The 13,512-nt window shown below is 36.7% G+C and overlaps 2 protein-coding genes and 1 long non-coding RNA gene across 5 annotated transcripts; 2 read left to right on the forward strand and 1 right to left on the reverse strand.

Moving 5' to 3' along the window:
- Nucleotides 4,692-6,126, forward strand: LOC104771304. Of its 2 annotated transcripts, XR_764785.2 has the most exons (4): nt 4,692-5,215; nt 5,300-5,429; nt 5,498-5,622; nt 5,813-6,126. It is a non-coding gene; the product is annotated as an uncharacterized LOC104771304 (long non-coding RNA). The 2 variants fall into 2 exon arrangements; XR_764784.2 differs by lacking the exon at nt 5,813-6,126 and having other exon boundaries at nt 4,695-5,215; nt 5,498-5,760.
- Nucleotides 8,325-10,079, forward strand: LOC104771305. Its single transcript, XM_010495810.2, has 4 exons — nt 8,325-8,736; nt 8,850-9,044; nt 9,326-9,507; nt 9,605-10,079. Exons 1-4 carry the CDS (start codon nt 8,448-8,450, stop codon nt 9,929-9,931), a joined length of 993 nt encoding a protein of 330 aa, XP_010494112.1. The 5' UTR covers nt 8,325-8,447; the 3' UTR covers nt 9,932-10,079.
- On the reverse strand, nt 10,589-12,871 carry LOC104771306 (GDP-mannose 3,5-epimerase). 2 transcript variants are annotated; one of them, XM_010495812.1, is made up of 7 exons: nt 12,708-12,871; nt 11,970-12,380; nt 11,795-11,891; nt 11,578-11,707; nt 11,351-11,483; nt 11,053-11,260; nt 10,589-10,961 (listed from the first exon to the last, which is right to left on the reverse strand). In XM_010495812.1, exons 2-7 carry the CDS (start codon nt 12,377-12,379, stop codon nt 10,806-10,808), a joined length of 1,134 nt encoding a protein of 377 aa, XP_010494114.1. In that variant the 5' UTR covers nt 12,380; nt 12,708-12,871; the 3' UTR covers nt 10,589-10,805. The 2 variants fall into 2 exon arrangements, with proteins under 2 accessions (XP_010494114.1, XP_010494113.1); XM_010495811.1 differs by having other exon boundaries at nt 11,053-11,275.

Genomic DNA, 13,512 nt, shown 5'->3' on the forward strand with positions numbered 1-13,512 from the left:
GCGGGCCGTGGAGACGGTCGCACAAGAGTCCTTGGCTGATGGTTGTTCGGGATTCGAGGACGAATCCAGTTTGGTGGGGGAGAATTGTAACATCCGTGAACCGGAATCCCGGTTTGGGAGTTGCATCGGTCGATGCATGTGCAATTCTGCGCGTTTTGACTTAAGTCAAACGCTGCGTTTTGGGTGAAGGAAACCCTTAACTTGTGAGTTTTGTCTCATTCGCGTGGGGAGCCGCTTTTGAGAGAAACGAGAGAGTAAGAAAGTGTTCTTGGTGTTCTTGGAGATTTCTGGAGATTTGAGGCGTTTCTTGGTGAGATCTGTAGCTGGGATTGTTGTAGGAGCTTCCTAGAAGCGTGTTCTTGCTTGTTTGTTGTTCAGATTCGTCTTGGCACAGGTAAGTGCATGACCATGGCTTATCTAAGCTAGAGGAACCTTTAACTTGCTTGTTTGGTGTTGTTAGACTTGTTAGATTGTTGGTATGGGCGTTAGGAAGCTTTCTTGTGGCTTGGGAATGAGTTTCTGTGGTTGTAGGAACGAAATCCGGCGAGAAGCTTCGGGGAAATCACGGTGCTCGACGTTGCGTCGATCGATGCATATCATGCATCGGTCGATGCAAGTGCGAGGACGGCGCGTAAAACTCTAGGGTTTTCGTGTTGCGTCGAGCATGCGTCGGTCGATGCAGACTGGGTATCGGTCGATGCAAGTTACACTTGCATCGGTCGATGCAGCTTCTGTGTCGATCGATGCTTCCCCATTTGGCATCGGTCGATGCAGGTGTGGTGTCGGTCGATGCTAAGTCCTGGTTTGTTATGGTCGTTTATTGATTGTTGTGTGTTGGTTATTGATACTCTATTGCTTGTGTGTATAGCCCAGTAGATGGGAGGATTGCCTTACTGAGTGTTTATAAAATACTCATGCATTGCAATATGTGTTTGTGGTGCAGGTAAAGGCAAAGTGTGATCGTGGAATCCAGGCAATGAAGAGGAGGATGTTCTAGGGACTCGGTTTTATGTTGTCTGGCTTTGCTAGGTTGCTAGAGTTGAGTCATTAGAACATTGCTAGGTTGCTGGTTCTATGATTTCTGTTATTTGATTATTGGATATTGTTGACGTTCTAGATATTGGTTATTTATATTTATTGGATTATTATTTATTGGATGTTGGTATTGTATTTCCGCTGATGGTTGTGTTTGTGGTTAGGTGGCTAGTGGGTATGGGACCACTAGTTGTAGTTTATTTTATTATATTATATTTATTATTTATTTATTATAAAAAAAAGAGTCGGTCGTTTCAAAATTCCTTTTTAAGTTCAAATATTTCACAGGTGAAATGTATTTTACAGAAAATAAACACAAATTTGAATAAACAAAAAAACCTTCACTTACATATTTTGTTTTATACAAACTACAAAGGAATCTTAAATCTCAAATAATAGTTTTACTCATAATATTTTATTTAAATCGATTTATCCTGCACATAATGCGGGTTGGTACCTAGTTTTAAATTAAATTTAAAACTTTTAGAACCTCTCCCAATCGGAGTCCTAATCTCTCACGTCCCCTATATATTAATAGATAAGCATTCACAAGAAAATGCTGATGTGTCATTGTTAGAGAGCTCGAGACACCAATGAATTTATTGCTCTCATTTTTATGGATAATTACATATAATTACCATTGAATGATTAAGGAATATTCCTTTTAAATAATTTAAAAAATCAAACATCTAACAAAATATTTCAATTTTCAAATATATATGAATCGTTCTTATAACATATTTAATTATTAAAATATATAATTATTAGATTGAAAACATTTTTAGAACCAGAAATTATTCACCTATTAAAAATCTGATTACTATCCACATATTTAAAATTCAAAAATTAAATTATCACGATAATAATTAGTATAAGGGATTGACTAATTAAATATTATTGGTATAATATTTCACGGGTGAAACATATTCAAAATAAAAGTAAATTTAAACAAAATAAAAAACTTAGTTATATATTTTGCTTTTACACAAATGAATTTTAGATCCCAGAAAATAATTTTACTCATAACTCTAATTTATTTGTATAGATTTTTTTCTTTCAACTATTGGGCCACAACTAGCCGGCCCATTAACCAAATTCCTACATTCGTAGGAGCCGGGACTCGATCCCGGGTGTGATGGTGCCTTCTACAAATGGACTTACCTCCTGCCACTGCACTAAGGTCACTTCACTTATTTGTATAGATTTATCCTGCATATTGTGTGGGTTGTTACCTAGTTCTCTCGTTAACAGCAAAAAAAAAAATTAAATAAATAACATGTCTTTTCACTCCCGATGGCACCCGACAAAAAAATCAAACAGTATTTCTTCTCCTCCACCACTAGCCTTTATCATCCTTCTCCACCACCATCCTTCCTCATACTCCATCTGTTAGATCTATGATGGCTTTTAGCCCTTTACGTTATCTTCCTCCTATTTGGCTGTCACAATGATGCGTAAACTTTAAAAGAAGAGATCCTGAAGATTTGGGGGTCTTAGCATTTTTTTTTTATCAACCAAACATATAACTAGAAAATGAATCCGAGGTTGGTTGCCCAAACCGGAGGATAAGAGTTTACAAAAGAAGTTTCAGAAATTAAAGAACGTGAAAAACGAGCAAGACAATCAGCCCTCACATTTGACGTACGCGCAATTCTGATGAGCGAGAAGGAAGGGAAAGAAGATATGAGCAAGCTGAATTAATCCAGAAGATTGGAAAAGCCCGGCCATTCGTCATGGGATTGTACCATCGCGACTAACTCAGCACAATCCGTCTCAAAATGTTGACAGTCAAAACCCTCTTGAAGAATAGACTCCATCGCCCAAATCAAAGCTTGTAACTCCGAGTGAAGGGGGGAAGGGCTCCGTCGATGACATCGTGCTCCCAGGGAAATCGTCTTATCCTCACTATCAAAAAACCACCAACCGAGGCCCACAAAAGGATCTGAAGCTTTCCATGACCCATCAACTTGGCACCGGGGTAGAGAATCCCGAGCCTCCAAGGGCAACGAACCCTGAGAATCCGCTGAGAAAGACTTAACTTCATCCCAAAATAATTTATCGATAGCCGCCTGATTAATGACCTAGGATGGCTCAGCCTCTGTCCCCTGGAAATTTTTTTTTATTCCTATCTTTCCAAATCAACCATAAAATCCACGATAAATGAGAACCACAATCCGAAGCCCCCGATTGGGAAGAACTCCTCCAGAAAATAATATCTAAATTCGAATATACAGAATCATAGGGAAAGCCATCTGGTATAAGCGACACCGGAGACAAATCCCATATTCTACGTGATCGAGGGCATGCAAAGAGTGCATGATTGATTGATTCCACCGCCGACTCACAACGTTTACACCTAGTAACACACCATACACCCCGATGAGTGAGCCGCTCCAGTACATGGAGAGTACCAGAAGCAATCTGCCAGAAAAAATGCTGAACCTTAGGGGGAACATCAAGATTCCAAGCCTAAGCCTTAAGCGCCATAAATGTCGGACCAAGTTCAACCTCCTTTATTAGTTCGCGCGCTAACCGATAACCTGTTTTGACAGAGTACCTACCTGATTTAGTGTAATGCCAAATCAAGCGATCGGGTTTGAAAGACTTACTAACGACCATACTCTGAATAATCGGAATATCCTCTGGATCCATGAATTCCTGAAGGATAGGCAAATGCCAATTCTTAGTAATTGGATTAATCAAATGATTTACCATTAAGTTGGGATGTAATAATTCCCTCGACCATTAGCTGGTCTAGGTTGGTGATCCGGTACCCAAGGATCTCTCCGAACCGAGACAATACAACCAGAGCCTATCGCCCACCGTGCCCCTTGTTCCACTAAACCTTTAGTTGAAAAGATACTCCTCCAAGCAAACGAGGGAGAATATGGTTTTTTGGCCTTTAAAGGATGTTGATTCCTAAAATATCTGCTTCTCATCACTTGTGCTATTAATGATGTCGGATACTGAATCAGACGCCAATACTGCTTAGCCAACATCGCGTCATTAAATTGGGGGTCTTAGCGTTTTTTTTTCTGGAGAGAACAGTGGAAAAAAAAGTATATTGGATCTCAATATCCAAGATATCCAAATTTTTTCACAAGTATCTGGATATCCGATCCATTAAGGAACTTTATCTATCAGGCCTTAAACTATTATGTATAATCTTTCTGTATTAAAAAATAATAAATGATGCATTATTGTTAATTACTTTCATTTTCTACTCTTTTTGATATATTTTTTTTTTGTCAAGAAATCAGCTCAAAAGAGTCTTTTTGATATTCATTTAGTTGTTATTTTCTATATTTATCATTTAATTATATGCATATATTGAATTATGTATTGTAAAAAAAGAAATTATTTTTCTTTTTGACATAAGTAAAAACATTAATTAGTTATCTGATTTTGAAAATAAAATATCTATTAAAATCTATATATATAAAGTTACCTTTCCTCACTCCTGGTGCTGCCACATCATCACTCTTATTTTAACAAATATTAATGGGCTAAAAAATTTAACTTTTTAATATATAGACTATTATATTTGGCCTCTTTTAAGATAAAATATTTTCCAACCCATAACTTTTTCGGCCCAATCTACTTCAGAATAGCTAATGATAATTTATTATGTTCCACCCTAATAATCAGCTTCTATCGCTATCGTTCTCCGCCTTATGTCATGATGGTCCGTTTACCTATCTTCTTCTCTACCGTTTATGTCTTTCTCATCTTCACTACTATGGGGTTTCACCATCTCACCTTCATATGCATTCATTGCTATTCCAATAACTTCACTCCTCTATTATGTGCTTTTACTTAGAGTTCGTCGATTAAAATCTTCATTGTAACGGCGAGGATTCCAAATGGTAAGGATTGTTCTTCAATTCCCTTTTATTTAAGTCTTAGCCCACTACTACACCTTCTTATTGTCGTAATTCAGTCATTTGCATATAATACATCATCTCACTAATTCAATTTCTCACTTCCCAATCTGCCAAAAAAATCCATTGTGGCGATCATGGATCCGGCCGAGCAACAATTACTAGGTAGATTGCTCAGTTTCAAGCCTGTACGTAATGTTAAAAATCCGGCCGACTTCTGCCTTCGAAACTTCCATCACGCTGTTAACAGCTTGCATTTGTACCTGAGATCGATGAATCGGGAACCATGTCTTGCGAAGGTCTCTCTTTTCCTCAATTTTCTATATGTTTCTTCATAGTTAATTTGATGATCGTTGATCGTACTGAATTGTTTATTGATCTAGCTATCAAGTATTCTGTGTGATCGAGCTTTGTACTCATGGGGAGGTAGAGACATTATGAGGAAAGTTGTTGTACTGAGTGAGTTCTTGCTTCCATGAAGATATGGATTCTGAAGCTACAAGCACACTTATGGTGAGTCAAATGTGTTATATGTGTTACTGCTTTAGCTGTTTTCTCAGTGCTGAATCTTTTTGCTTCAGGCTGCAGCAGATAAATGTGTGTCGGTTGACCTTCTTTTGTTTGAGAACCAGTCATCTAAGCCCAGGAGAAGACCTCAGATGCTTATCGGATCTTAACAATTGTTCAATTCAAAAAAGCTTTCCTGGTAGTATCCATATTACTAGCTGCTTTTTATATTCTTTTTCATACAAGTAACTAAATCTCTCAGATTTTGATGACTGGTTCCTGCTATTTTAATTATTTGATTCTATTATAATTTATCTTTAAAGAGGTATTGATTCAAGTACAAGGTAATACAAGAATAGTTCTGAAACTGATCTGATCTATGTATTCAGATGGAAAATCACTTCTTAGCCTTGAAAAGAAATGGCTTCAGGAGCTAAAGGATGACACTGAAGAATCACTGCTGGCCAGCAGATGCAGTGTCTGGTGAAGAAGAAGGCACGCCAGCATCTTCTACTGTGCACCTAACCAACGAACTACCAAGAAAAACCCCCCAACCAACGCTGAAACGGAGGGGCAAAAAAACACAGCAAGAAACTAAAAAATCTAACCAAAAAAAGCCCTATACCTAAATAATAAAATCAAAGAAGCTACCCGAGAAAAATCACATCGGAAACACAAATCAACTGTGGAAAAGTTCAATTGCGGTAGCAGAAGTCTATTAGACGAATCTAAAAAAAATTGGCAAAAACAAACAACATTATGTGACTCAGAAAAAAAGAGTATCTGAAAAACGAAAGAAATCCACAGCCGTACACAAAAAAAAAAGAAGAAGTGGGTAACCCACCTTAGGAGGCCAACGACAATATGCTTTTAGACTCCTATGGGCCTAAGTTTAACGATTAAAAGAAAAAGGAAAAAAACCAAATATATAGTACAACTAAGAAAACAAACTATAGGAAATAAAATTTGGCAATGTAGACAACAAAACCGAAAAAAAATATATTCATAAAAAAAAAATAAAAAAAGCAAAAACAAACTCTCGCTAGAAAGATATCAAAAAGGTGTTACACAGAGTCAATGTACAAAGTCTACCATGATACTACACTACTTTGGCAGCAATCGGACCAACTATCAACTGCACCGTCAATGACATGGAAAATAGATTCGCACACTGCTACTACTACAAACAAATGCTCAAGTTTGTCTTTTTCATTTAGCCTAAGGAACAACAATATGGTTTACCAATGTTATCAACCTTAAATCAATTCCATAATTCGAAAAAGAAATCTCTATTTTTCTCTTTTTTAAACAATAGCGATGCCTCCAACTGAATTAGAACAAAAGAAACAAGGAACAAACCTGAAAGTATAGCAAGTAAACAAAAAATGGAAAAAAAAAAATCTAAAGTCCGCCGCTTACCATCACATCAAAATCAGAACATAGAAGATCAAAATATGATGAAGAAACTTCCAACAATCGATCTCAAGAAAAAATTCTCCAAGTATTACGACGAACAGGACATAGATATATGCAAAGAGGTCTTTACCTTCAAAATCAAAAAGAGATGTTATGGTAAGCCTTACATAGAAGACAAACAAAGATTCATAAATCAATTAAAAATTTTTGGCAGCACTTCACAAATCCATCACCAAAGACAAAGAAGCAAAGAGATGAACACACCTTTAATAAACTAAAGAGATTCAAAAATACGAATGCCACAATCAGTTAACCGTAACACTAAATTATATGAAAAAGAAAACCGAGCCAACAAAAAAACAACCCGGACTGTATAAAATTACAGCAAGATTAACAAGAAAATTAATTTTTCTCAAAACACAACTCACATCGAATTGAAAAAATCACTCAGAGGACAAACGGGAAAAAAAATTACAACTAAGAACACAAAAACAACTCACAACTTAATTAGGAAATCTAATGAAGCCAACACATTTTCATATAAACAAATTTACAACCTAATTCACATTTACCTTTGACGAAATCCACAGGGAGATAACCAAATATCCCCTACAGATGCGAAGCGAGCAGGGAATCAACTAAATACGCAAACCCCCAAAAAAAAAAGAAAAGAATATTCAAGGGAAGACGATTACGAAAGGGATGACTGAAGAAACGATTAAGAGCATCAAAGACATAAGTTCAATCCTCATACTGTCCTCTAGATCACAAACATTGCTCTTCTCCTATCCATTCATGAGGACATCGAATTTTGAAAAGAACAAATTCATTCCCAACTGAATAACATACAAATAATGATCCAATACACCAACACATTATAAGCTTTACAAAGAAATTAGGCCCGACTAAAACAATCAAAAATAACCCCAAAAAAGAAATGTAAGTTATTGATTTTATTTATTTTTCTTAATAAAATCCAGTACCTTTTTCACTAAAAAAACTAAAACATTGACAAAAAAAACTACTTCAACAGTTTACAAAATACATATGAAAATATTAAATAACAATCCAACCACAAAATGACAAATAATAATAAATTAATCAAAACTAACAACTACAGCCAAACAACAACTTCAACTACATAATGTTATCTTTTAATAATATTTTTTAAAAAAAGCATTAAAAAACGCAGAAGATGATCTCAATTTTAAAAAAATAAACAGCAAACTAAATTATACTTACTGCAAACTCTATTTTTATAAAAAAAACATCCAACAAAACAACATAAGCAACCAAAATCAAATACAAAAACAAACGTAAATATGAATTTACATAACCAAAAAAATAATATACACAACAAAATCCGGAATACATCTTAATCCAATTACCGCGCGTAGCGCGGGTCAATTGCTAGTATATTAAAAAATCATCTTTTATGATAACAATAAAATTCTAAAACATCATCATTTTGTGATAAAAATTACAATAAAAATATGGGAAGCGAGGCAACGTTTTCCCTTGACTACCGTTGACTAAAATAAACGAAACTTTCAAAAACGGTCTTTCTCCTTCACTTCACCAAAATCTCTCTTTCTCGATCTCTTAGAAATGTCGAACACGGGATTAACGATCTTCGACGGTGATGTGCTCAGATCCATCGATCTCAGCCTACCGGAACTCCAACACGGCGTAACCGGAGCTCAGCTTCTCGAAATTTCCGAATCTAAGGTTTCTGAATCTCTCTCGGGACTCTCACTACCGCCAAATCTCAAAGACGCGGCGATCTCTCGAGTCTCCGATGGAGATGACGTCAGTTTCCGACGTACGGAGTTCAATCAACAACAAGCTTCTGAGAAAATCGGAGTTTTCATCTCCGCCGTTGCCGATGCTCTTGGAGGTAATAGGATCAATATAAATTTGATGCATAGATGGATCTGTGTGTGAACGATAGGTTTAGTTTATGGATTTCATTGATGATGCTGATGATACTTTGTTTATGTGATTATGTAGATGCTCCAATTGTGGTGTCGGTTCTTGATGGGAGTATGTTAAAGATGTTTTTGGAGGATGAAGATGATTTTGCAATGTTGGCAGAGAACTTGTTCACTGATTTGGATGAAGAAGATAACGGAAAGATTTGTAAAAGCGAGATACGAAATGCTCTTGTGCATATGGGTGTCGAGATGGGTGTTCCTTCACTCTCAGGTTCTGTTCTTTCTTTTTCAAGTTTCAGTCTTGTTCGTTGTCACGGAATTGTAACCGTTGCGCTAGTCTGTGGATTGATGTTTTGTGAGCCCTGAAATCAACAATTTTGAAATCATTTAAGCAGAAGCTTTCTAGTAGTTAACATATTATTATACTGTGTCATGTATTTCTCTGCTTGTGGTATTTGTGGTTTAGGATTCAATATTCTTCAATAGCTATGTTTCCTTTGGGTCATTTCATTCTCATTGTTGTTTTAACATAGTGGGGATTTTTTGGAACAGAATTTCCCATCTTAGATGATATCATTAAGAAGCATGATGCTGATGGTGATGAAGAACTTGGACAAGCACAATTTGCACAACTATTGCAGCCAGTTCTACAAGGAATAGCAGATGTCCTTCATGAGAAACCAATAACCATTGTCCAGAACGTTGAGATTTTTACTGGATCAAGGCTGCGTAAGGTGGTTAATTCACACTACTTAATAAAATTTAAAGTTTGTAAGGAACACTTACAGAATAAAAGCATGGATCTCTTATTTGATCAATCATTTTTCTCAGATTCTTGCTGACGAGAAGACACTCAAGTGTCTCATAGAGAAAACGATTGTGGAAGTGTCGAACTGGAAAGACAGCCAAGGATGGCCAGATCTTATCAAGACTTTCATAATAAAGAATGGAAAAGAGTTGGGGTTGCCTCCGTTATCTTCAGACAACGAACCAGTGGCTCTTTTGTATACGACAATATTTGCTCAATTGAATAACAGAGACAAACAAACCGCAGATGCTTCAACAGAAGATGGGTTTATGGATGCTCTAAAGGATATACTCAGGAAATTTGCCGATTTACTTGAAACCACACCGGTTTATTCAGCTAACAATCTCTAGAGCAAGCCACTATTCTCTGTAAATTGAGCATTATTGAAGAGAGGGAGAGAGAGCTTTACATGAACGTCCCCGAGACATATTAATGTATATCTGAGAATTTCAGTCACACCCATTATTATCTCTGCCATTTGGATAGGCACATTACAGATTTTAAAGTATAAATGATATATTTATGTTATTATTATCGGAAGTTACAACACGAGTTGGCATGAACCGTTCTAGAGTAAGGATGAAGAGATAACATTCCAATTTCCAATTATTCGGAATTTTAATATATCTGGAAATTGAAATATTAGAATATCCCGGATCAAGAGATATATATACATATATATCTAATACAGTATGTCTTGAGAAATTGGAGTATTAAATTATGTTCAAGAAATCTTTAGATATTTCTAGGTTGTGTGTATCCAGCTTTGAAGAACCAAGAGAAGATAATAACGTGTGACATTATAGGCCGAGGAATGGGGCAAAGAAGTGAAGGGCAGAGAAAGAAAGGTGAGTGATCCTTAAGCCCTAGAGATGTGTAAAGAAAGTGATAAGTTGAAAAAGATATCTCAAACCACTTGTTACATTGGTCCGTGACAGGACCACAACATCAAGTTGACGATGATGATGAACATGAACATCCATACCATGAAAAGGACCACAAGGATAGATAGTAAAATGGACTTAACGATGGAAATTTTTTCAACTAAAAATAAACAAGAAGTGAGGGGTTTACTGCAGAAATAATGAGAGATTAGCAGGAGAGAAAACCCAAATCCAAAACACTTATTTGAATTGCTTTTTTTCAGTAGGAAGCTACCTAAAGCGTATCTAAACATTTTGCTGAACTTAAAAGGCCATATTTTAGCTTGGTAAATCCATCCTTTCACTCTTTTCCATCAGCCGCACGGAGTGAGCCCAACTGAACCGGTGCTTGAGTTCCAACAACCTTTGATGACCCGTAAAGCGTAACGTCGCTTCCTTTTGCTTTCTCTTTCTCGATCTGTTCCTTTATCCAGAAGTAGGTTATTCTAAGCCCCTCCTGTTTAACGATTATGGTCAAAACAAAATCAGCAATCAAAACCCTCATAAAATTCTCTTTGAGATGCTACTTGAGTAAATAATGTCGGTACCTTCAATCTCATATTTGGAGCCCAACCAAGCTTTTCTTTGATGAGATTGTTGTCTGAGTTACGGCCACGGACACCTTCTGGGCCCGGAATGTGGTGAATTGGAAGCTTCTTCTCCTCAAAACTGAGAACCATCTCAGCCATCTCATTCATGCTGACCATCTCATCGCTTCCGATGTTGACTGGCTCACGGAAATCTGATTTTGTCAACCTAAAAAAACAAAAACTGAGTGACAAAATTCAGACAATTATGTGTAACGTAAAAATGTCATCATTTCTAATTTGGAGCTAATGCCCTCACCTGAGTACACCTTCAACGCACTCATCGATGAAGGTAAATGAGCGGGTTTGAAGCCCATCTCCCCACATCTCGAACCTATCAGTGGAGGTGAGAGCCTTTCTGCAGAAAGCAGCAGGAGCCTTCTCCCTTCCGCCTGAATTAACCAATTTGTACAGCAAATATAAATCCCAATGGTACACAATTAATCATTCTCGCAAAGTCTGAAAACAGTTTGTTAGTTTGGTTACCTTTCCATGTTCCAAAAGGACCATAAATGTTATGGAACCTTCCAATGCGGCACTCAATCCCAAAATCTTTGTTGTAATGCTTGCACAACTCCTCCGTTGCAAGTTTCTCCAAACCATAAGCATCTTGAGGCTATATTAACATTAGAAACCAAAGTATATATAGTCAAATAAGAAAGACTCAGAACATATAAACCATATTCATCAGGGTGACACAAACCTCTGCAGGCCAAGCATCTGACTCCTTCAGGCTCACGTTAGTAGTTTCCAGCTGCTTGAACTCGGGATAGATACACGCACTAGAAGCATAGAAGAACCTGAGACACAGAAAAAGTTGTTTATAAAAAAACAAAACACACCAGTAAGCTCGAAAAACCCAAGAAACACAATCAAACCTCTTAATCCCATTGATCCTAGCAGCCTCAATCATGTTGAAACTGATCATAGTGTTGTTATACATGATGACCGAGTGGTTGGACTGGATAAAACCCATACCACCCATATCAGCAGCCAAGTTAAAGACATGATCAACTCCTTGAGTAACCTTGAGACAATTCTCCATAACCCTGAGATCAACAAGGTGGAACTCATCACAGAACATATCTTCAGTCATATGCTCATTCTTCTTCCAGTCAGAAGCAATAACGTAATGCCCTTCGTGCTTCAAACGACGAGCAATGTGAGATGCAATGAAACCTCCAGCACCAGTAATTGATATCTTGAGCTTCTCAGATGGCCAATAAAGCTCTCTCTCAAGCTCCTTGTACGTGTAAGCACCATAGTCAGTTCCATTGGTAGTTCCCATTCTACATCAAAAAAACAAACACAAATCTATCAGAAAACAAATCTGTTCCAGCAAACTAAGTCAACTGAAAAAATTGTACAAGAACAAGATCTCATGCAAGAAGCTTAAGATAATTTGATACAAATCACTGTACAGATCATAAAATTGAGGTAAAACGAACACTGATTCCAGAATTAGCCGCATTGGATTCGACATGATAATTACCCAGATACAAAATTCGAAACGAATTGCTTAGGAATCCGAAATTGAAAAGAAAAGAAAAGAAAAAAAACCCTAGATTACAGGATCAGAGAAATAAGGATTTGGCGAGGAAAAAATGGATCTTTACCTGAGAAGCGAGTTGGAAGAGATAATGTAGAGAGACAAAGAGAGGTAGAAGGGTAAGAGATTTAGGGAGAGAAGAGTTTTGGTATCCTTGTATATATAGAGAGAGAAGGAGACAGGGGAAGATGAAGAGGAAGATGAACAGAGCAGCACCACTCGTTTTTTTTTTTTTTTTCCAACTCCTTTATTAGTATTGTATTGTGTGTGCCTATCTGTGTTTTAGTTTATTTTTTATTTTTTTATTTTAATTAGTAAACTAATAGTAATAATTATCCAAAAATAAAAATAAAAAACTAGTGGAAATTTAGTGTTAAAAAAAAAAAAAACTAGTGGAAATTTAATTTTGCCTAATTGATATTTTAATAGGGATGGGCATTACTTAATCGGTTTAGTTATTGATATGATTTTAGATAGAATAATTATAATATTAAAGAAAAATGTCGCTCTTCTCTGTGGGCGATTTTCTGGGTGACTGCCCTATACAATCACACCTGTTCAATTCTCCGTTTGTTTTTGCGATCCGGAGTGTTTTTTCTGACCATAAGAATCTCTTTTCCTTCGCTGGAGATTCATGTTGGTGGTTTTTTTCTGTCCTACCAATCCGACAGTTTTTTGTCTTCCTGTTTTTGGGGAAGTAACCGCTATCGAAAACCGCCATGGTTGCTCTATATATTCTCTTGCTTCCCTCGTTTTTCCGTTTACCCTCACTCAATTCCATCCCTATACTCTACGATTCTCCAAACAATGAGTGACAATCTTCGAAAGTCTATTCAAGATCTCGATCTTGGAATTGACGATCTCCCGGCAGT

This window comes from Camelina sativa, chromosome 20, assembly GCF_000633955.1.
Source record: "Camelina sativa cultivar DH55 chromosome 20, Cs, whole genome shotgun sequence".
Lineage (NCBI taxonomy): Eukaryota > Viridiplantae > Streptophyta > Magnoliopsida > Brassicales > Brassicaceae > Camelina > Camelina sativa.